This window comes from Heterocephalus glaber, unplaced genomic scaffold, assembly GCF_053883595.1.
Source record: "Heterocephalus glaber isolate CG9 unplaced genomic scaffold, H.glaber_assembly_v1.0 deba00001773, whole genome shotgun sequence".
Lineage (NCBI taxonomy): Eukaryota > Metazoa > Chordata > Mammalia > Rodentia > Bathyergidae > Heterocephalus > Heterocephalus glaber.
The window spans coordinates 757,829-779,986 of NW_028258463.1; the positions used below are offsets into that span (position 1 = coordinate 757,829).

The window sequence follows — 22,158 nt, forward strand, 5'->3', positions numbered from 1 at the left end:
AAAAAAAACAAAAAACCACACATACACACCTCTAAAATACATACATAGAGCACACAGGTTTATTTTTTGTTTGGGGTGAGAGACACATCAGTTGGAGCGGGTTCTGGGCCAGCAGCTGCATTGCCAACGCCAGAGGGGGTGGGGACAGACACAGGCACGAGCCTCAAGGACAGCTGAAACCAGGGCCACCTTGGAAACTCCTCAGCCAGGCGTCACCCAGACAACCTCGGTGGGGGGGAGGCCCCGCACGGCCAACTTGGATGACTCTCAGTAAAGAAGGGGGAAAATTCCACGGGGATGAAAAGAAACCAAGACTTGGACACAGCTCAGCCCAGCGGGCCCCTTTATAGAGTTAAAAAGGAAAATAGACCCTGGGCCTGGCCAAGCTGATCCGGAAAGTCAGAGCAATGGGCTCCCCAGTTAAGAGCCTCATCTTCCACCTAGCCCACTTGATTGGCCTCAAGTTGGCTACTTTTGTTGGTGCTCATTCCCTTTAAAGACTATTTACAGATACAGAGCAATCAATAGTTGCCAGTTCAGGGGTCTCCTGACAGGAACACAGCCTTCTGTGTATCCCACCAACCTGCCACCTTCCCCTGGGAGCCTGGGACACACCAGGCCCTGGGCACTGGGCAGGCACCGCCTGACAATGCCGCTTCCGGGAAGAGCACTGTGTCCTTTGCCCTCCTGACACCCTTGCTGAGGAGTTCCTCTATGCAAAGAACCAACTCTGCTGGGATCTCTTCCCAGGGCCTTTCCAGGGCCTGAATTGAGTATTGTGCTGTGCATTGTTTCTGGTTTGAGGATTTGGAAGAGGCTGTTTCTTTCCACTTTCTCTTTCCTCCTCTCTTTCCTTCGTATCTAAATATATTTTCACATGATCTTTACATGGCTTCAGGCTTGGCATTTGTCTTAAACACATCTATAATGGATCAGGAGCCCAAAATCTGTTTCTGATTACAAGAGACAAATCAAGGGCCCCGAAGTAGGGGGCGGGAAGAGTTATGGGCTCTTTAAAGGGTCTGCCCTACAAAGCGACTTCTGGCTTCTGCCCTCAAAGGAAGCACTTCAGCCCCAGGGGCTGACATTACTGACTGACCCGGGCAGCCTCTGCTTATAAACTTCCCAAACACTCACTCCGGGGAGTTTATGGGAGGGGATTCCGCCCCCAGCCTAATAGCGCTTTCTAGAAGTCTCGGTGAATTCGAAGAGAAGGGAAGTGGGGAGGAGGTACACAAGCCCCCATCAGCAACAGACAAGCCCTCACACAAAGAACACAGCTGCGGGGAGATTTAAAACATTTTACTGTTTAAAGAGCAATCGAGGGTTGCTGGACATGGCCAATTTAAAATTAAATACAACTCCTGTCACAGCCGTTTGTAGTTAAAGGTGAACATGTTATTTGAAAAGCAGAAGCATCCTGGCCAGAAAGCGCTGCCAGACACTCAGGGACCCAGATGCCTCCCTAATTGCTGAAGTAGTTAGCTGGCCACCCAACTGCTTCGCATAGCACAGTGAATAGTGGTCCGATCCACAGACACCTTCCCCTGGGAAAAAAGGCCTGGCCCCACCTCCCAGCATAAAGTCAGTGCTGGGACAAGGTGACTAATGCCTTGTCACTGAAAGGATTCACAAGGAACATCTACCTACATGACAGAGACTTACACAAACCCAGAGAGAAGGTGACATATTTCCCCTCTCTCCACCCTCTGCCTCCTCCTACCCTTACAAACCAGAGGAGGAGAGTGAAGAAGCAGGGAAATGGGGGAGATGCTGTCATGAAAAATGGATTCTGAGACCTGGACACTTATCCGACATAAAGCAACATCCCACAACCCCGAGAGACAAGCTGGCCACACACACTTCTTTTATGGACTCTGCTCGGGAGGCCAGCACTAATTTTAGTATCAGGTTTATTATGCAACAGGGGGCAGGAACTCTTCAGGCCTGTCCCATCTTCTCAGTGTAGGGCTGCACCTTCTGTACCGCTCCTGTGAGGAGGAGGAGGAGCCCCCAAGAATGAGGCTAACTCGGAGATACTGCAGTATCCCACAACCACCTTAGAAAACACGGCACTGGTTTCCAGGTTGTTCTCTATGGACTGACCTCCCTCCCTCCCTGCCTGCCTGCCTCCCTGCCTGCCTGCCTGCCTGCCTGCCTGCCTGCCTGCCTGCCTGCCTTCCTTCCTTCCTTCCTTCCTTCCTTCCTTCTCTTCTGTGGTACTGAGGATTAAACCCAGGACCTTTGCACTGAACTGCATCTCCAGCTCTTTTTTTATTTCCAGACAAGGTCTCTATAAGTTACTAAGTTGACTGGTCTGAGTCTGAACATGCACTCCCCCGCCTCAGCCTCCCAGAGTCCTGGGATAACAGGCATGCACTACCCTGCCCAGATTCTAATGCCTTTTAAAGAAAGCCCTCTGGGTGCTTCTACCTACAAGCTCCCTCTGACTACAAGACCACAACACACAGCTCACTGTGTTTGAAACAGACCCATTACCCCAGGTAAAGATGTGAAACCTTTGCCAGGTGTAGTGGTGCATGCCTGTAATCCCAGCACTCGGGAGCCTGAAGCAGGAGGATTGCTGTGAGTTCCAGGCCAGCCTGAACTACGTAGCGAGACCCTGTCTCAAAAAACCAAACCAAACCAAAACAAAAAAGGACATGAAACCCCAAGGCCAGAAAACAAAGGTTCACCAAAGTGGTTGGAAACCATACCCAGGAGTGACAACTTCTAATCTCCCTCCAGGGAGGAAAGCATGGAGGTCAAAATAGGGACAAATTTTCAGTGTCCAGTCCTCAGTTGATGACTGCAACCCAAATAGATGGAAGACACGTTTTCAGCTGCTTTATTACACTCCAGCTTCTCCTCCTGCAGTGTCCGAGAATCTTTTTGTCTGATTTTTCTCCACGATACCCCACGGAGGAGGACTGTCACCAGCTAGCTGTGGTGTTTGTCAGTCACCCGGGCTGTTTTACTACAGAAGGCCCCTTTTACACAGCAGGCCTGGCAGGTGCCTCCGCCTTTGATGTCTTCGCTTCTCCCGTGTAAAAGCAGCTCGTGTGCCCACAGAGCACTACTCCCTCGTGGAAAGACCGAGATGCAGTGCGTTGGAACAAGGCCTTTGAAAGCACTCTCCAGAAGGCTGGATCCCCACCTGGGCTTTGGTCAAGGAAGAGCCAGACAGGGTGGGTGAGGATGGATCATCCTCCCAGAACTAGGGGACAGAGGGAAGGCAACAAGGCCAACCACCTGCTAGAGCAAACTAAAGGGACCCAGAGACTGCAAAGATGTTAACTGTGCATCCTGCCCAGACCCACAACAGCCTTTGGAGCTCAGAAGGGAAGCAGTGCTACCAACCCACTGGACAAAGGGAAGAGTGGCCCAGAAGGGCTCCGAATCGGGCGGGGAGGGCACTGCAGACAGCAGAGGTGTCAAGAGCAGACCCTATTTTCCTTATGTTGAAAAGCCAGTGTGTCGCAGTAAGTGTGGCCCTCACCCTCGGGATGGGCACCAAGCTGGGTGTATCCAACCTGTGCTTTACGGGCTGCTTGCATGCACTCTCTATCTCTTTTTAATATTATGATTAGAAGTTTTTAAAAAGGGAATTTTGTTACTTATCTACATTAACTATATTTATGTATCTTACAAATCCAAGACAATTCCTCTTCACCCAGGGCAGCCTAGGCAGGCCAAAAGGATGAACACAGCCAGCCCACCCAGTCCCGTGGGGCAAGCACACACACACACACACAGCACACTTCACGGAGTCCTCACACACCTGGTGTGATATAGAGAGAGACACTACACCAGTCTCATGCCCTGGACTCAACTCATCGGGTACACATGGCCGCAGGACCCCATGGAGCTAAGCTGTATCCACACGTACCCTGGCCCAGGCAGAACTGACCCCAGGGTGCCCAGACTCCCGAGTGCTCTTTCCCCCAACACCCATCTGATCTGACCATCTCCCCTCATTGGTGGCTCTCCAGGAAATACATCATGAAGAGAGTACAGGTGTCGAGCCAAGGCATCAAGTTTAACGCCCCAAGCCAAGCCCTTTTTTCTCAAGTGCCCAGTCACATGGAGGTGGGGCTGGGGCTCCGCCCACACAGAAACAAGCCAGATTTGCCTGGCACCTTTAGCAGTTCCTATGCCTCAGCTGACCAAACCCCCATCCCACTGTTCCAATTCTCAAACATGCCTCACATCCACCCACTGGGCTCCATCTCCACCCTCAAGAACTCAGCCGGGCCACCGTGTCCTCACTCTGATCACTACTACAACTTCCTTTCTGATCATCCCTATCTGCTGGGGACTCCCAAAGCCATTTTCCATGGAGACTGTCAGGGTAATCTTCTCAAAACTCAAAAGTGACCATTCCCGCTCTTTCTTAAATTTTTAAATGAGATCCCAGCCCCACTTCTGAGTGTTCACTTCTTACCCTCTGCATTCCAGACACCCAGCTTCCCCTAGCATGCAGAATGCGTCCTGGTCCTTCCCTCCCCAATTTTCTCCTCCATGTACCCTTCACAGTCGGCCTGATGTTACTTCTCCAGGAATTCTGGGACTTCCCAAGCCCCACAGGAGGCCTGTCCTCCCCATTACACTGCCTGGAACCCCTAACACATCTTCATAGCATGGACAGCATCATGGATGAATCATGTAGTACATTCCTTAATGAATACGCCCAACACCTGCAAACAAGGACAGAGCCCAGCCATCCTGCTCACAGCTGTATGGCCACTCCCCAGCTCTGGTCCTAGTTCAAGACAGAAGCGCCTGTGGTTTCCTGCACAATGAGCAAATCATTCCTCCCCCACCTCCTCTGCAGGTTACATGTTCCCAAAGCCACACAGCCTCACTGCTTTCCCAGTTCCCTGGCCTGTAAAGGTCTCTCCTAGCTCAAAAGAAAGCTCACAGGCATCCTCTGTGAGACCTGCCCTGCCCGCTCCCTCCTCTACTCCCTGTCTGCGCCTGCCCAAGGCTGTGCATCCCCAGGGCTCACTTACTGGTTATGTACCTGCCTCCCTGGCAGCCAAGGAGCAGCGGGGGCACAGGTCAGTGGCTGATTCTGCATCTTTTCAGGGCCTAAGAGCATCCCGGGCAACTTTACCTTTGTCAAGTACAGACATGCTTCAATGATATTCCCAGGGAGAATGATTCTAGGACCCTCAAGGATCCCAGAGTTCAAGAATGCTCAAGTCCCTTATACAAAATGGCACAGTATTTGCATATAACCTCTGTTCACTCCCCTATATACTTGGTATGGTTTAGATCTATAATGTGGGGCCAGGGATTTAGCTCAGTGGTTTCGCCGCCTGCTGCGCAAGCGCAAGGACCCAAGTTCAATCCCTGGTACCAAAAAAAAAAAAGATCTATAATGTGCCCTCCAAATCTCACAGTGTGGAAAGTACCTGGATCGTGGGGGCATGACACTAACTAGTGGATTCACCCCCTGGTGAGTTCACAGCTGAATGTGCTGCTAGGAGATGGGGCCTGGCTGGAGGTGGGTCACCAGGAGCAGAGCCTGACATGGAAGGAGTATTCTTGTCCCCAGCTCCTCCCCTCTGTCTCAGCTTCCTGCTGCCATGGGACAAGAAGCTGTCTACTGTCAGCCCCTTCCACCATGCCTTCCTGCCTGGGAGCCAGTTGACTTTTTCAGTGGACTGAACCCACTAAAAACCGTGAGCCAAATAAACAGCTCCTATTTTAAGCTGTGAGTGTGGAGTATTTTATCCCAGAGGTGGGAAAGTGGCTAATGCAATATATAAATCATCTGCAGATTATTTATAATACCTAATACAATGTAGGTACTGTATATACAGTCACAATACAACATTGTTCAGGGAATGATGACATAAAACGAAATAGAACTGTCCCTGTTCAGTAAGGCACTTTATTTTTTTCTTTTTTTTTTTCTGGCATTACTGGGGATTGAACCTGGGCCCTTCATACTGAACTACATCTCCAGCCCTTTTTTGTATTTATTTATTTATTTATGTATGTAGTTTTGGTACTGGGGATTGAATTTGGGTCCTTGCGCTTGCGCAGCAGGTGGTGATACCACTGAGCTAAATCCTCGGCCCATCCGGCCCTTTTTTAATTTTTTAATTTTTTTTTTTTTTTTTTTTTTTTGACACAGGGTCTCACTAAGTTGCTATATTACCCAGGCTGGGCTCAAACTTTCGATCCTCCTGCCTCAGCCTCCCAGAGTGTTGGGAGTACAGGTGTGCACCAGCACACCTGGCTTCAGACACAATTTATTTATGTATTTATTTATTTATTGGTACTGGGGATCGAACTCAGGCCCTTGCGCTTGCGCAGCAGGCGGCAAAACCACCGAGCTAAATCCCTGGCCCTTCAGACACAATTTAAATACATTCTACCAGCATTCTGTCCAAGCCTCAGACTCAGAACCCATAGGTGCATAGCACAGTTGCCTCCTTCGCCTATCTCCCCTTCCTCCCTTCCCCGAAGGGGCTGCCCAACACACTCACTCCTTCCACAGTCCCTCTGGAGAGTAACAGTCACAGTGTGACAACAGCAAGTGCTCAGGACTTTCCCACCTGTCCTGTAACCAGAAGCTGAGCACAGCTGAGAGAAACCACTGTCCACACTAGCTGCCCACCACCACCACACTACGGCAGCAGTGGCACAGCCCTGCCCCAGGTCAGACAGCTCCCAGGGCACACACAAAGCATTAAGAAGCAGGTGCCGGTACCACCTTAAAAGCAGCTCACCAACTGGGAGGCAGACTTGGTGGGAGAGAAAGCAGAAAGAAGGCAGAACTGTCCGCCAAGCCCACTGAAGAACACTGCGACAACAAACAGCCTTTGATCAGCTCTGCTTCAGTCAAGCAAGGCTTCTGAATCTCACACAGTACCAGATGTGGATCACATCACCTGGGCACAGAGCCTCCTCTCCTCTCCCTACAGTGAACTGGTTAAGGTGTCACACAAAGGGCATCCCCGGGCCCCATCCCCAGCGGCCAGGTGGTGCCGGGGCAGCAGACAAGGTAAGAAATGTCAGGACTCTCTCTGTCAGCAGCCCCAGGTCATTGCTCTGGGCCCCTCCTCACCGAAGTTCCAGAGCACGAATTTCAGGCAGGCCTCATTGCCCTGTCTCGAATCTCCCTTCTCAGGAAGCTCTGTCCAAACCAGAAAGGCAATCTGTGGAGCTCACCAATTTTCTTGATGCAGCCCCATTGGTCACATGACCGTGTTGCAGTCCTGTGGGGGGCCCATCTCATGGATACCTTACAACCATCCTGCAGGGCGGATACCAGGACTCTATCACCCCACTTTATAGACTGAGCAATTCAAAACTAGCACAGTTAACTGAACTCCCCAAGGTTACAGCTAAGAAATTCCTAGCCCAGGAGGAAATCTTAAACCTGCCTGCCTCCTAAATCCATCCTCTTAATCCTCAAGCATGCTGCTTCCCACCACCCGGCCCTCATCCTTCCTCAGTCTACACTTGGGGAAAACTCGGCATCAAACTGCAATCTGCCCAAGGTCATGTTCACCAAGTCTCTCCTGCCATGCTTGGAACATTCACACCTTGTTAACCATCCTCCTGCCCACCACAAACCACCCTGCCCCTCCCCCAAAATGCTCCCAACCTACAGGCCACAGAAGAAAACTCCCTGATGGGACCCCACCTAAACAGGCAGGTGACCTCTCTCTGGCCCCTCTCCACTCAGTGTACATGGGGCGCACTGGCTCTCTCTGTCCTTGTCCTTTCTGCCACCCTCCCCCAAAAGACCGAGTCAGCACTGCTAAGACCTGGAAGCAAGGACCCTGAGCCTCAGCGCAAAACAAGGTGCCTCTCCGTTACCTGGCAGTCATAAGGGACTTGCCTCAGAGAAATTCAAGCGTCACCCAATTTGGAAACTACGGAAATGAGTCATCCTTCTTTCAGGAAGCTGGCCAGATGACCTCCCCTTACAGAAAAGGAAACTGAGGCAAAAAGCTGCAGCAACCAGCTGGGGAAAGTGGCAGCTCAGAACCCAGACCAGGCCCTGTTCTCTGGCCTCATTCCCCAATCCAGGCCCAAGGGAATCTGCCCCAATTCTTTAGCAGTCCACCTCTCAGCGCTCTCTCTCCTCTCTCTCTCTCTCTCTCTCTGACTCTCTCTGCATATTTATTTCTAAAACCAGAAACTTTCACCAAAAAGAGCGGGGACAACCAAAAGGAGCCACGTTTGTCATGTCAGCTGAAGCTCCCTCATCAAGCAACAGAGGTCTAACCCAGCTCCTAATTAATATTAACCCTCCAAATCAGAGTCATGCTCAGAAAATCTTGGATGAAGAGACACAGGGCGGGAGGGGAGTCTCCAATTTTCTTTTTACTTCATCTGGAAAATTAAGAGCACCGCTGATTTGAACAAGAAATCATCAAGGAAAGTAATCACAACTCCACAAGGCCCGCAACTCGGTGGACCTGGCGGTGGAACCTGCCACTCTCATGCGGGGAAATTAAAATGATTGTGGCAAGAATAGCAATGATGCCCTGGGTTTGTCTCTCCTCCTTCATCCTTGGGAAACATATAAGCCCCTACAGAAGTCTGAGAAGGGGATCAGGCAAGAGATCTTCCTTATTTGTCAAAATAAACGGGTATAAAGCTAGCCAAAGACTTCCCCCAAAGTGTGCTCCTCAAGACAATGAAGGGGGACGATGAACGCAGACAGCAGAAGGAGGACGGGGCTCCTGGAGACCCAACACTTATTTGCTGTTTCTGCATTAATTACAATAAACTGCTTCATAGCCTAGCGACCACTTAATGGAGCAGCAAATATGGCTTTTTCCCTATAATTAGTCAATGTAATCTGCCGCTACTTCCCTCCTCCTGGCCAGCCCTATTCTCCTTCCCTTTCTACCCTCCACACTGTAACACACACATACACACCACTCCCTGCTGTGGGCTCACTTATGACCAAAATCTCGTCCCCTCCACGCCTGGTGGACACCTGGGAAAGTCCATCCCCTGGACATCCGGCGGAGAGGTCCAATTTGCACAAGGGGAAGGCGATGCGGACCTGCACCCTGAAGACAGCCTAGGGCATCTGAGGGTTAACGTGAGGCCTGAAGGTCAAGATGTCCCAAGGTGAGATTCAGGTACTGTGGTCACTTCCCGGAGCTCTGCCAAACTCACTGCCACTCCCAGGTGGCTCACGGTCTGCAGATCGAAACCTCCTGTCCCGTGTCCCCCTGCCAGCACCGCCCACCCTCCCACCTGTCCCCACTCTCAGCCAGTGTTCATCTCCCTGAGGTTACCCCTTCCTCCCGGCCAATATCCAACCTCTCTCACTATCCTGCCTGTGCGTCCGGCTTCCAAAGCCACCAGACATCCTCAAAAGGTGTGGGCACCTTATCAGCAAGGCTCCTGATGGACGAAATGAAACTGTTCCCCTACTCCTGAAACTGCAAGGTGCGAGGATGGAAGCCGGGGAGACAGCCCCCTCCTGTGTGGATTACGAACATGTAACACCCTGTCTTGGGTCTGTTTTGCTACTCTGCCCTCTAACTAAGGTTTATCAACCAATTTCAGACAGCCTCATCACCATCAAGGGCAGACGAACACTTCGTCTCTTTCTCAGTTTCAAGATGGCCTTAAAATCCTCTTTTCTTGCCAGGGGTAGTGGTGCACACAGGCGGAAGCCCAGCCTGGGCAACTTGGCAACTTAGAGACCCTGTCTTAAAAAAAAAAAAAAGTAAAGGCATTGGGGATGTAGGTCAAGTCCAAAGGTCACGGGTTCAATCCCTGGTACAAAAAAATATTTATTTTCTCATTACGGTGCCAAGAAATTAATATTTTCTAAGTGTCAATTGTACACCAGATACTTGTTTAGATTGTCTCATTGAACCCAAACAACTCTACTTATCCTCATTTTTACGGGCAGAATTGAAGCTCAGAAAGGTCTAGCTCCTTCCTAAGTTCACAGAGTCAGTGCCAGCACCAAGTTTCAAACGAGGTCCCTCAGAGTCCAAAGTCTGAGCTCCCAGAAATACCACATGCTTTGTCTGAATCCGAAATACACTGCCATTCTGCACGACTCACACACAGTCACATGCGCGCACGCACACTTGTGTGTGTGTGTGTGTGTGTGTGTGTATTCCTTTGCATTTCTCAAATATTTTATTAAAAAAATATGTTCAGGGGCCAGGGATTTAGCTCAGTGGTTTTGCCACCTACTGCGCAAGCGCAAGGACCTGAGTTCGATCCCCAGTACTAAAATATATATATATATATATATATATATATATATATATATATATATGTTCAGCGTAGACTGCAGCACTCACAGTACAGGCACAGACAGCAGTTAGCCAGACTTGTTGCACGACACACCCCTGGCTAACAATGCCACACCTCACACCTGTGCTGCACACCCCTTCTCCGTGCCAGGCAGAGTTTGAAGAGCTTTATGACGTTAACTAAACGTCAGAAGGAACCCGGGAAGGAGATAACTACTCATTCTGTCCATTTCACGGATGATCAACAAAAGCTGATCTCCACCAGGCTGCTAAGTGACACAGCAAGAGTTCAAACTCAGGGAGCCTGCTTCAGGAGTCTACTAAGCTAAATCCGCTTGACAGAAAGGAATAAAAATAATCAAGTCCAGGATTAAAATGGAGGGTGAGGGGATGGGGTGGCATTGGGCTTCCATGTGGAGCTTTGTTTTCCCATATTCTCAGGCCGCAGCCTGTACAACACCAAGTCATTCACAAGCTGGCTCTATGAGTCATCTGTCACATACAACTGTCCCATTCAATCTCTCCTGTCACTATCTGAGCTCAGGAGGCCCAAGGGGTGGTCTCTGGGCAGCTCTTTAAACCCCCCGCACAGGGGGGCGCTGTCTGAGGATGCTTGAATTCCAACCCACAAAGCGCTTCCCAGTCACTTGGAGATTTTGTCTAGATAGCCCTGAAAACACGGCCGTTTCCCATGAGCACAATCAGGCCTTGTCTGGGGAGGCCCGAGAGGGAGGTGTCACCTCCTCACTCGTCCTCTCCTTACAGCTTTAGGAACCACTCAGGTGACTGTCTCCACCGTACCCTCCACTCTGACCACTGGGGTCACGCTGAAGAGGAGAGCTGATGCTAGGAATGCTTCGGCCTTGGGCAAACAGGCTGATGGGGCGATAAAGGCAATCACAACACGCTAACGTGGCGGTGTGCCAAACACAAGCTGCCCAGGCAGGACTTGTGCTCTGAAGAACTTTAATTGAATTCTTTCAGCAAGTGCAGCAGAAAAACTCATAATGAGGCTCCCCCCCACCACTTCCACGATGTTGGTCAGCTCTATAGTTGTGTACCAGTGAACAATCATTTTTTAACAAGGACAGGGGACGTGCATGGATGCTAACCTGAACATCATGTACTGTAGGGGAAAACAATGATCAGATCCAAGCATTTTTATTTTCAAAGTGATCTGAGTAAGGCATTCTGCCATAATCAGCTTTACTACCCCTGTTAGTACAGGAAAACAAGTTCTGAACCTGGCTCCCTAGTGAAAAATGCAAAATTTGTATAATTAAAATTATACTTGTGAAATTCAAACACACTTTAATTTCCTAAGGGCCCCCTAATCAAGTCAGAAGTTCTTACTAAAACCAATTATCTGCTTTGAAAACAGAAGAGGAAACATATACGTGGAGCGGTCTTGCAGAGATCCACAATCCAATTTTTTCCTAGGTTCCAGTATCCTAATTTGATCCTTTTTCCCCAGGCAGATGAGACAGTGAACCCACAGGTTGGTTTTTATTGTGAGCGTTACCTTCGTGTATGCTGAAACACTTGTGTATGTCTGTTTGCCTCTAGCTACAAAAATGACCTATCTGAGCCTACCCCAGAGGGAATGGCGTTGAAAGGTATAAAAACAGGCTGTGTCAGCAAATACACACTGTGTTTCCACCCACGCCACCCCAGACCCCAGCTGGCTTTTTTCTTAAGATCTCACAGCAGTTTCTCAAACACCTGCCCATTACCCTACAGACTGTTGATCCAATGACATGGTGTGGAAGGAGATGAAAGTATCAGCTTCCTTCTAAAGTGAGGGGACCACAGAGCCAGGAACTCTCGGGGCTTGTCCAGGAAGCCAGCAACACCCAAGCTTCTCACCTCCTTACCAGGCAAGCTACCCTGAAAGGCTGCAGCTGCCCTGGAGTCAATACAAATACTTGCACAAAAGGGACATGAAAACCCAGAATACTCTCCAAGACACTAAAATACTTAAGAAGCAGCTGTACCACCAATATGAAGCATTGTCAATCCAGGGCCTTTTTAGGACTAAAAAAAAAAAAAGCTACAGGTGTTTTCTCTTTCCCTCTCCCTGGAATCCATTTCAGAAATGAGAATATTGACTTTTCAGACTCTGGCCCTGATGCTCACAGCGAGGCTGCTCCAGCTAGGATGTTGGCCCCACACACCAGCCACCTGGGCTCTGGCAGGCACCCAGAAAGTATAACAAAATGCCTCCCGGTTTAAATCTTGACTCTGCAGCAGGTGGAAGCTGAGGACACAAAGCGTCACACACGGCCTGTCCGGGGTGGAAAGCGGTGTTAAAACTTTCTTGGGAAAATGCAGGAAACTAGGCGCGTGTGTGCAGAAGCACACACCCCGCCCACACAAGCACTCGGGAGGAGACACACTCAGCTGGGAGCCAGTCATGGGAACTGTGGCTTGGCTGGTTCCTTGCCTCCCTCCCACCAGACCGGTCACCTCATTAATGTCACTCAGCATCACATTTTGCTACACTGGGCCTTTCTGCTCTCCGTTCCCGCAGGCAGCCCGAAAGGCGGCTTTCCATTGTGAACTTCTGTTCTTTGGGAAACTATCAAAAGCTTTGATTGGAGAAAAAAAACTCTTACAGGGCCTCTCTTTGCACTCTTCCCCCTCCTCCAGTGGGTTCTCTTTGCCACTTTATTCAACCTCACTACACACACAAATCATGTTCTGAAAGTCGTTTACAATATGTCAGCATTAAAAAAAAAAAAGATTGCAGTGGCCGCCTATTTGCAATTGCCCAAAGAGAGTAATTCATTTTGGTGAGGATATGGATGGAGTCCTGAATACATTCCTACTCCGTTTCCTGCCCTTCAAAACAATAAAAATGTAAAAATCCAAATGAAAGAAGAAGGCCTGAGGTGTCCGCGACAGAATCTCTTGACCCCCAAGGAATTTATTCTCCTGGATCTTCCGAAGCACTCTTGCCAGAATGCATCATCAAGACCATTTTATTAGATTTTTCTAAACCCTTGAAATCGTCACATAATTGAAACAGAAACAGCAATTTAGAGCTCGGAATGGATTTCTTCAAAAAGACGACTGAGCTTGCCCAGCAACACCCCGACCCTAGCCTGCTCTTGCCCCAACCTAAATTTAAGGCCCTTGCACACAAAACCCTATTTATCTTTTAAATCCTCTCCTGCCATAAAAGTTACACATTCCCCTAATGCCTTAGATTTCAGGACATTTGGGAGAAACTCATCCCAGACAACAGGCTAAAAAAAGAATCCATTAGCATTAACTTGCCTGTCACAGCCAGTGACAAATAAATGAATGTGATGCTTTCAGATCAGTCATTGGTAGAACTACCCCCGGGCAGATAAAAACCAGGACTAGGAGAGGGAGGCTCTGAAGGAGACCTCTCACACAGCAGGGCCTCAGCTCTTCCCTAGCTGCTTCCCAGGACTTTACTCTCAGAAGCAGCAAAAAACACAGGCACCCGATGGAGAAAAGGAAATGAATCCCGAATGCCTCTGGAGTATACCAACTCGCCCCCAGAGCCAGGCAGGACCTCACAAAGCAGGCCAAGCCACTGTCAGAATTGTCCATCTTGGGGCGCTGCTCCATCCATTACCAAGAGAAAAGGGCAAGCGTACCAAGCAACCTATGGGCGGCCAAGTAAGGACTTCCTACGATGTGAGCTGTGCCACCCCTGGGGACGGTGACAGATGTCTGAGAGCTTACACTGCACCCACCGTGTGCAGCCACTCACTCAGAGATGCACCGCCTCATTTCATCTCCTTAACAATCCTATGATGGAGGGATTGTTGATAACCCTGTTGAACAGATAAAGATGGGGACACAAAACCAGTAAATGATTTCGTACACTATTCCATGGCTGTTCGAGTGTAACTTCACTACACTAAATAAGCTTGTAGAAAACAGACAATGGAAAGTAACGTCCAGCTCCTTCTTTGGCATGAGCATTTTCTACTAGTCAGGCAAAGTGGAAGAACCCAAATCCTACCCACTCATGTTGGATGCACTAGGGCTTGGCTGGTGGTCAGGAAAACAAGGGAGACCTTGGGATTCAGACAGTCCAAAGGCCAGTCCTATCCGTACTAGCTCTGCGGCCTCCAGAAAACTATTTACCTTTACAGTTCTCAGTTTACCACCTATCAAGTGGCGATCACACCAACAGCAGCAAAGTTCGTCATGAGGATTAAAGATTACGAACACAGAGGCTTAGTGCTGGGCCTAGAATATCTTAACTTAGCCATTGTTTTGAATCAGTATCTCTTTTTCATTAAAGTCTCAGAATTTAAGTTAAAATGTCCAGCAGCCAAGCACTCACCCCAAGAATAACTTTCTGATGGCTTGGTGCTGTCTATCCTTGAAAGACAGGCATGCCCTATTGTACTAGGGACCCAATGAGATACCTGTCCCATCTGGAGCAGCCATCCTAAGGCACTGCTACAGCACACAACAGGGTCCTCGGCCCCAGGACCAGACCTGGCCACCTCTCACACCACACATGAGAAACACATCATGATTCCAAAAGCTCCTGTTCCTCCCATCCGACCGCCACTGTCCGAAGGCAAACCCCAAGGAGACGCTGCCTGTGAAGTCACAGGTCAAGCTGCTCCAAGCAACGGGTCATTAGTGTCACACAAGGAATCTGTGATTTCCACCTCAGGAGGAGTAACATCCCATCGTCTATACATGGTGAAGTCATGGTCACAGCTTAGACAAGGACAAATACACAGAGATCTTTGGAATTTGTCTACAGTGTGGCTCCTCCTTAAGGAAGAAAACAGGAAGATAGAAGATGGAAACAGGAGAACAACAGAGCTCTTTGTAAGCTGCCACACACCCCAGAGATCAGAGGGAGCATTTGCCAAGAGCATCACTCCTAAAGAAGGGTCAATCACCACAGAGAACACAGTCTGAATTTGAAGTTGAAGCCCCCAGTCCACCATGAAACTGTATCAGCTATGGTCCCCTCTATGTCCCTGGCTTCTCCAGAGGCCCAAGAGAGCTCAGAGCCCACACACATACCACAGGCTCCCAGCCCCTGCCAAACGAAGCCCAAATTTGTGCGCTCTGCCTGGCAGCAAGCCTTTCTACAACCTGCCCCCAACCCCGATGTACTTTCCAAGTCTCCCCCCAGACCACGCTGATGAACGTGCCCTTTGCTTGACCGTGGCTAGTTCCTGGCAGGATGAAAAGAACCACATTCTTGCCATTCCTCCTTTCCCCTACTCATCAGGACAGAGACCACCTCCTGCAAGCAGCTTAGCTCTTCCTTCCTCTCCACCCTTTACTGTTTCTTGCATTCTTGCCTTGGGCACAGGTGGCTCCCTCCTCCCAACTTGGGGCAAAGATCCCTGAACCCAACAACTGTGTCTCCTCTGTCACTTCTCACTCGTTCTAACTGCAAGTCAGTGACTTGCAAAAGTGCAGGTCCAAGAGAGTCAACAGGTTTCTTTTTCCCCTTAATTAGTAAAATATGCTTGTGCCCTCAGTTTACTGCCCAGTGGAGGTGATAAGACATGAACCTGAGTGCCATAAAACTCCTCAAAATACCAAAATGGATCCCAGTGCCGAGCAGGAGCCTGGTAAATAATTACTCAGCTACAGAAAGTGGCAGCCGAATGTACTAGGAAGACAGTCCCTGCCACCCCTACCAGCACTCTGACCAGCTCTGGGGCTCGTATCTTACAGCAGGTGCTACACCCACCTGTCTGCTCTGTGCTTATGGTCCCACCACAGTGTCCCCTGCTCCACTCTTTCCCCAGAGCCCATTCAGTGTGCAGCACCCAGCCTGTGCTCAATAATGTGTGCTGAATAAATGAATGACTGAACAAGTGAATGCTCAGCATGAGCCCTGGCGGATACAGGTGCTCGCTCATGAAGTTTCTGCTAATTTATTCTTATTAGAAGAGCAGTGACCACGAAGAAGGATAGAGTAGTGTGGAAAGCTAGAAAAAGAAGTACTATAGTCACACACTGTATACTAAGGCTTCAGTCAACAATAGGACCACACCACCTGGTGACACCTTAGCCAGCTCAGTCTGTGTAACACAGTCACGCTCTTGGGTTCAAGTGATGCAACCACGTAACCACACATCTTGCAGCAGGTGGCCCTGTCATTCAGCAACACAGGTCTGTGTTTCCAAGAGGAAACGGGGACAGCTTAAGTTGGGCTTTAAAGGAAGAGACTGCTGCACACACCAGAGGGAAAGAAGGGCATGAGAAGACGGGAAGCCGCAAGGGTGAAAAGAGGAGAGGTGATCTTGAAAAACATTAACTACGAGGCTAATGTGTTTCCGCTGAGTTCAGCAGGATCCAGGAAGCCCTGGAAAGGTGAGTCTGCACATGGATCAGGCAATGAGTAAGGGCTACCCGAGCTCCTGTCAAGCACACCAAATCCAGCAAGAGGCAGCTGGTGTACCGCATCTCCCTAGCTGCCTCTCGGAGATGCCTGCTGAAGAATGTTCAGGTTTGAAAATGCACAACAGGACAGGAAAATGGCACACCGCTGTGCCCCAAGGGGACCCAAGATGGTCGGCTGCCTCCTCAGACACTGCGCCCTCCTCCCCACTTCTAGGGCACAGAGGAGGCTCACCTGTCTGCCAAAGAACAGCTGACATGGAACATGGGAGCTTCGGCATCTCTGCAGACTGACCTGAACAATGGAATACGAGCAAGGGAGGAAAAGCGAAATCCAGCGAGAGGACATTTGTAGGACAAAGTGCCCCTCCTCCTTGAGCCGACACCTGCCACTGTGACTTGGAACACAGGAAGAAGCAGTGCTCTCCGATGAGAAAGCAGCTAAGCCACTAATCCTCCCAGGTCCTCACTGGCGTGCCGAAGGGTTGCAGACAGGACACAGAGCCCTGTCCTCGTGAGAATCAGGAAACCTACCAGCAGGTTGGTTAACCGTGGCTGCCGAGGTGATGCCAAGATGCTAGGATGACCCAACCCGCCACAGCAAGGGAAGGCCACATGCTGGAAACTCACCCTTTCGCCCTTGAGAAGCTGCCAAGAAACGGCCCCCCCGGAACGGGAGGGGTGAGTGAAAACACTCCAGCTGCCTTTGCACCGATCTGGACACACTCAAAACACAGAACCTTCCAGGGCCCTGACACCTCAGTCATCAGAGGATGAGACGTGAACAGAAAAACCTGGCTTCTAGCTCGACCCTTCCACAACTTAACTGTTCTGGTGACCTGAAGCAGCCAATGTAACGTGACTAGTTGGCAGATCCCTCCATTGAGAAAAGAGCAGGCTGGGTTTGACGCATTCATTTAACTGCTCAAGGCTGACCATCAATAGCTCCCTGATGCCAAGAGGCTTATGTTCATTCCAATGACAATTTTCCTGAGGTTATTTCATCATTGTAATCTCTTTATTCTATTACAATCATTGTATAATATCAGTAGACATTTGCTGTGTTCTACTTTGGTTTGTACATGGCTGCCAGTGAAGAATTTTTGTGTTCATCTTCAAAATAATTCCATGTGAATACTTTTTCTTTTGAGGGGGGGTGATACTGGGGATTGGACCCAGGGCCTTCATTCTGAGCTATATCCCCAGCCCTTTTTTAATTTTTTATTTGAACACAAGGTCTCCCTAAGTCTCCAAGTTGCCCAAGCTGTGCTCAAACTTCCAATCCTCCTGCCTCAGCCTCCCAAGTGCTGGGATTATAGGGATGTCACCATCTCCAGTTTGGCACATTATTTACAGGGGACGAAATGGAGACTTGGAGGGGCTTAGGTGACTTGCCAACGGTCACTCAGCTATGACTACAGGTAACTGAAAAAAGATGAATAAATGCTATCTCTGGATAAACAGCTAAGGTTCTGGCCTCTAAAACTTGAGAAAGCACAATCTATACACATGGGTTAAAATGCAAACGGTACCCCATTAATATGTACAATACTGTTTTTATGCACCCATTCAAAATAAATTTAAAAATTGAGAATAAAACTTAGAGACATGGCAATTGGGAGGAGCAGGAATGTGTTGTCACACACCAGGATAATTAGGGCAGATGGCGAATCACACCCAGTCTCTTCCGCTCTTGCCCAGAGACATTAAGGAGTCTCTTGTTTCTCCACACATGAGAAAGAAGCCACAGGCTCAAACAGGCAATGACACTTCAGCCCAGAGGGGACAAAGACAGAACACAGCGTGATCGATCCCCATCATCCTCATTTCTCCAACGACTTCAAATTAAGTCATCTTTCAGAACAGCACAGCCATTTTAATGTTTTAAAAGATGGGAGGAGGGTGCACCTACATATTTCACAAAATGAAATAATCATCCGGAGCAACAGGAAGAGATAGAATGGACCCATCTTCCTCTCCTGGTCAAGAGAGACTTCACTAATTAACAGCCACTGGTCTCCAAAGAGCTGTCCCTGACTAGTTAATAAGGCCCCATTATATTTCACTTGAGATGTGCACATTTACATTGCAAAGGGGAACAAATGAGCGGCAGGACTCCAAACTCTTTCCTGCGTCACTCATTAAAATTGTAGTCAGGACAGACTCTTATTTACATGATACATTAAAGAACACTGTGACAGGACCAATACCAAACCTGCTCTCTGCTGCCATAGATTTTCTTGCATCTAGAGTTACAGTTTCTTTCCACTAGTCTTGTTTTAACACCTCCACGGAATATTTCTCTGGCGAGTGTTGTTAGCAAGGAGGGAGAGCCAGAAAACAGAGAAATGAATTTTAACTGAGACACAAATGACATATCATTTACAAGATCCTTACCCAGCCCAGGAGAGGAGGGAAGCGGTTCACCTCTTCTGCCACTGTGACCCTAACCCAGACCTGCAAAAGTTTTATGGGTGGGAGATAAACAATCAATAAATAAGGTTTCCCTGCAAGTTCTACACTCTTTCCAGCCGGACTGTGGTCACCGACAGTAACTTCAGTCTGAAACCAAAGCGGGCAGGCTTGAATTTTGTTGGAAAATAACCTTAGACAGAGAAGGCCCTTTCTCCTCTCCTTGCTCCAGTTCCCAACCACCACATACCTGGACAAGTCGCAGGTTGCCTCAGTGAGGCAAAACAACCCCAGAACCATCTAAAAGGATGCCCAAGGGTCGGAGGGAGAGGGAACACAGGCAACATCACACAATGAGTTGACATCACAGCGCGAGGAGACTCACCCTGGCCCAAGAACCCAGAACTTCAGTCTGAGCCTCTGGCTGACATATCTGCTCTATTCAGCTGGCTGACCTCTGGGAGCTCATTTCCTCCTCGGTATCAGAGGGGTGCCGCCCAGCAGCAACCCCACAGGATAGACCCTCAAAATGGGTCTGGTTCTCTCCCACCACTTCTCACCACACCAGTGCCTCAGTTTCCTCATCTATACAATGAAAACAGTACTAGTACCACCCTATTGGGCCCCAGTGAAGACTAAATGGGTCAGTACATAGAAAGTGCCTACAAGAGTGCCTAGCACACACAGTCAATTAGTATCATTCTGTGGAGGGTGGCAGGTATGGCAATCAAACCCAGAGCTACATCTCCAGCCCTTTTTATTATTTTTTATTTTGAGACAGGGTCTTGCACTGAGTTGCCCAGGCTAACCTCAAACTTGCAATCCTCCTGTCTCAGCCTCCCAAAGTGCTAGGGTTGCTGGTATGTAGTCTCACTCCACCTCTCATAGAACTGGTGTGAGGACGTAACAAAAATAGCAAAAACAGTGGTTAGCAATTACATGGCACTGCCATGCTCCAGGCCTTTTTTAAAAAGCATGTTAGTTTTATTTAATCTGCAGAAGGACTCTACAAAAGGAGAGGAAATGAGGTTCTGGGGAAGCTAAACGATGCTTTCCAAAGTCACACAGCTAATGAGTGGTGCAGCCAGGGTCTGAAATCCGTCAAGTTTGCAAACCACAACTACCCTAAAAACCACCAATAACGATGGTGATGATGATGGAGCATGCCCCAAACCCTCAGAGGGAGCTGCTGCTAGCACTTCCATTTTACAGATGAGAAAACAAAGACTTACAGCTGGGATTCAGATGGAGACAGCAAACAGCAAGGTCCTTTGGAAAATGACCTTTGCCATAAAAAGGATTATTATTAAATCCCTAGAATTCCAAGGAAACACGGTCCCCAAATGGTCTGATGTTAACATCTAAAACATCTAAAGTCTGCTGCAAAACAATCCTGACTGGGGCGGGGGGCGGGGAGGGGGGGGTGCACTCTGCCAAGTTGGAGGAACAGTCTGCCTTTTTTTCAAGTTGAATGTATCACTGAGAAACAAATGATGGAATATATTAAAGTAAAATGTTGCCTTCCTACTTTAAAAAGAAAGAAGCTCTGGGTTGGGAGCCCACAACAAAGGGGAGAAGAAAACAGGTCAAACCCATGGTTTAACCAAGTCAAGGAGTTTTTTTCTAGGTTCCCTCTAGTCTAGGGTAATCTGATCTAAGTTCTGAGTGGTCCAGTGACTAACCTGGAAATTTGAAAAGTCACACTTAGGGAAGCAACAGCAATTCCTCCAAACCCAGAAAACACTGCTAATCCTGGAAAGCTTTTCTGAAATGGGAAGCCTCACAAACAGATCGGAAAGCCACTAAGGCAGTTAGGACAATCCCAGAGTCAGTGCTGCTACGGAAGTAATCTAACCTGCTTTGTATATTAATTCCTATCTTCTACTTAAGCATTAGGGGGAAAAATGCCTAAGACAATATTTTGTTTTATTTACCTAAGAAATTGTGGTTCTACCTTTAAAAAAGAGGAGAAAGAATCACTCAATCACGTGGCAGGTCCCAGACATGAATTCTCAAAATATCATCTGCAGCAGCCAACTTTTATTTCCTCATGTGCAAAACCATTTTCCCTTTCACGCAATTAGAAGGTTCCACTCTCTTTTGCTGAAAGAAACTGAATTTGCTAAAGCCACAGCCCTTTCCTTATATGCCCTACAATCAGAAGCCTCAACTTTCCCCTTTACCCCAAGAGTGTCAAGGCGACAAGATGCAGAAAAGTATTTCTTCCAATGTCATACATGGAGCAAAAAAAGCATCCTAAAAAGTGCAAACTGACCAGATTCGTGCAGCTGTGATCTCACCCCCATGCCTGGCAGGCGCAGTGAAAGCGATGTTAACTACAAGCTTCCAAAACAGGGCAGGGCTGCCTCAGCCCCTTCAGGGAGTCCTGCAAGGCCACTGGGGTTACCAAAGTATCAGGACTTCTCCACCCAGGCACCAGTACTGGGCCACAAAAGCAGCACCGCTGGTTTAAGTGTCCCCTGATTTGTCCCACCAACCTGAAACGAAGACATCCCCTGCTTCCTCTCTTACATTTATAGTTTTAGGGCTCTAGGAAGGTGTTTTTTCCAAGAAAATCTGTTTACTAAAATTCTACTCCTTTCCAAAAGCTCCACAGTTGCAAGGCCGCACAAAAAAATGCCTTCCAAAAAGAGTCACAAGGAAATGCTCAACTCTTCCTGATATGATCTCGGCAATGCTTAAAGATGAAATAGAATGCTTGCATAAATATTGCGACAGACGGAGCCTTCCATTAAGGATCAGACTTGTCCCCTTCCAGAGGTGAATGCTCAGAACCCACCCGAGCCGGCTAACTCGGAAGGCACAGGCGCGTGGTTGGTCAGCTCACCAAGCTGCTTGCCTGGACTCTTACTGCCCCAAGCCAGTACCCTAAAAGCACAGCGAACACCAAGTTCCAACAGTCCATTGCCAAAGCTCTGTTCAAAACCTGAAATTCTCACAACTTTTTCTGAGTACTAAAATCCTATCTCCTTGGTTAGCCCACTTACCTTGGGTTGTGCTCGACGAGGAAATGCAACTTTGGGGTCAATCTGGCGGGGGGGGAAATTGAAAAGTAAGAGTCAGTGGAATACTTTGAGAAGAGAAAAAAATATATGATCAA

The 22,158-nt window shown here is 48.7% G+C and overlaps 1 protein-coding gene across 21 annotated transcripts in view; it reads right to left on the reverse strand.

The window, feature by feature from the left end:
- Positions 1-22,158, reverse strand: part of Msi2 (musashi RNA binding protein 2) — a 373,908-nt gene that overhangs the window by 346,094 nt on the left and 5,656 nt on the right. For 18 of the 21 annotated variants that reach the window (XR_015447701.1, XM_087202196.1, XM_087202200.1 and 15 more), the window contains one exon: positions 22,046-22,087. The exons of 2 other annotated variants lie outside the window; for them this stretch is intronic. Coding sequence is in view for 17 of the 19 variants with exons in the window: in XM_087202196.1 (XP_087058322.1) it covers positions 22,046-22,087 (42 nt within the window). In the remaining 2 variants the exon portion in view is untranslated. Of the gene's footprint in view, positions 1-19,022; positions 19,083-22,045; positions 22,088-22,158 lie in introns of all 21 variants that reach the window. One more of the 21 variants, XM_087202192.1, reaches the window with a different exon arrangement.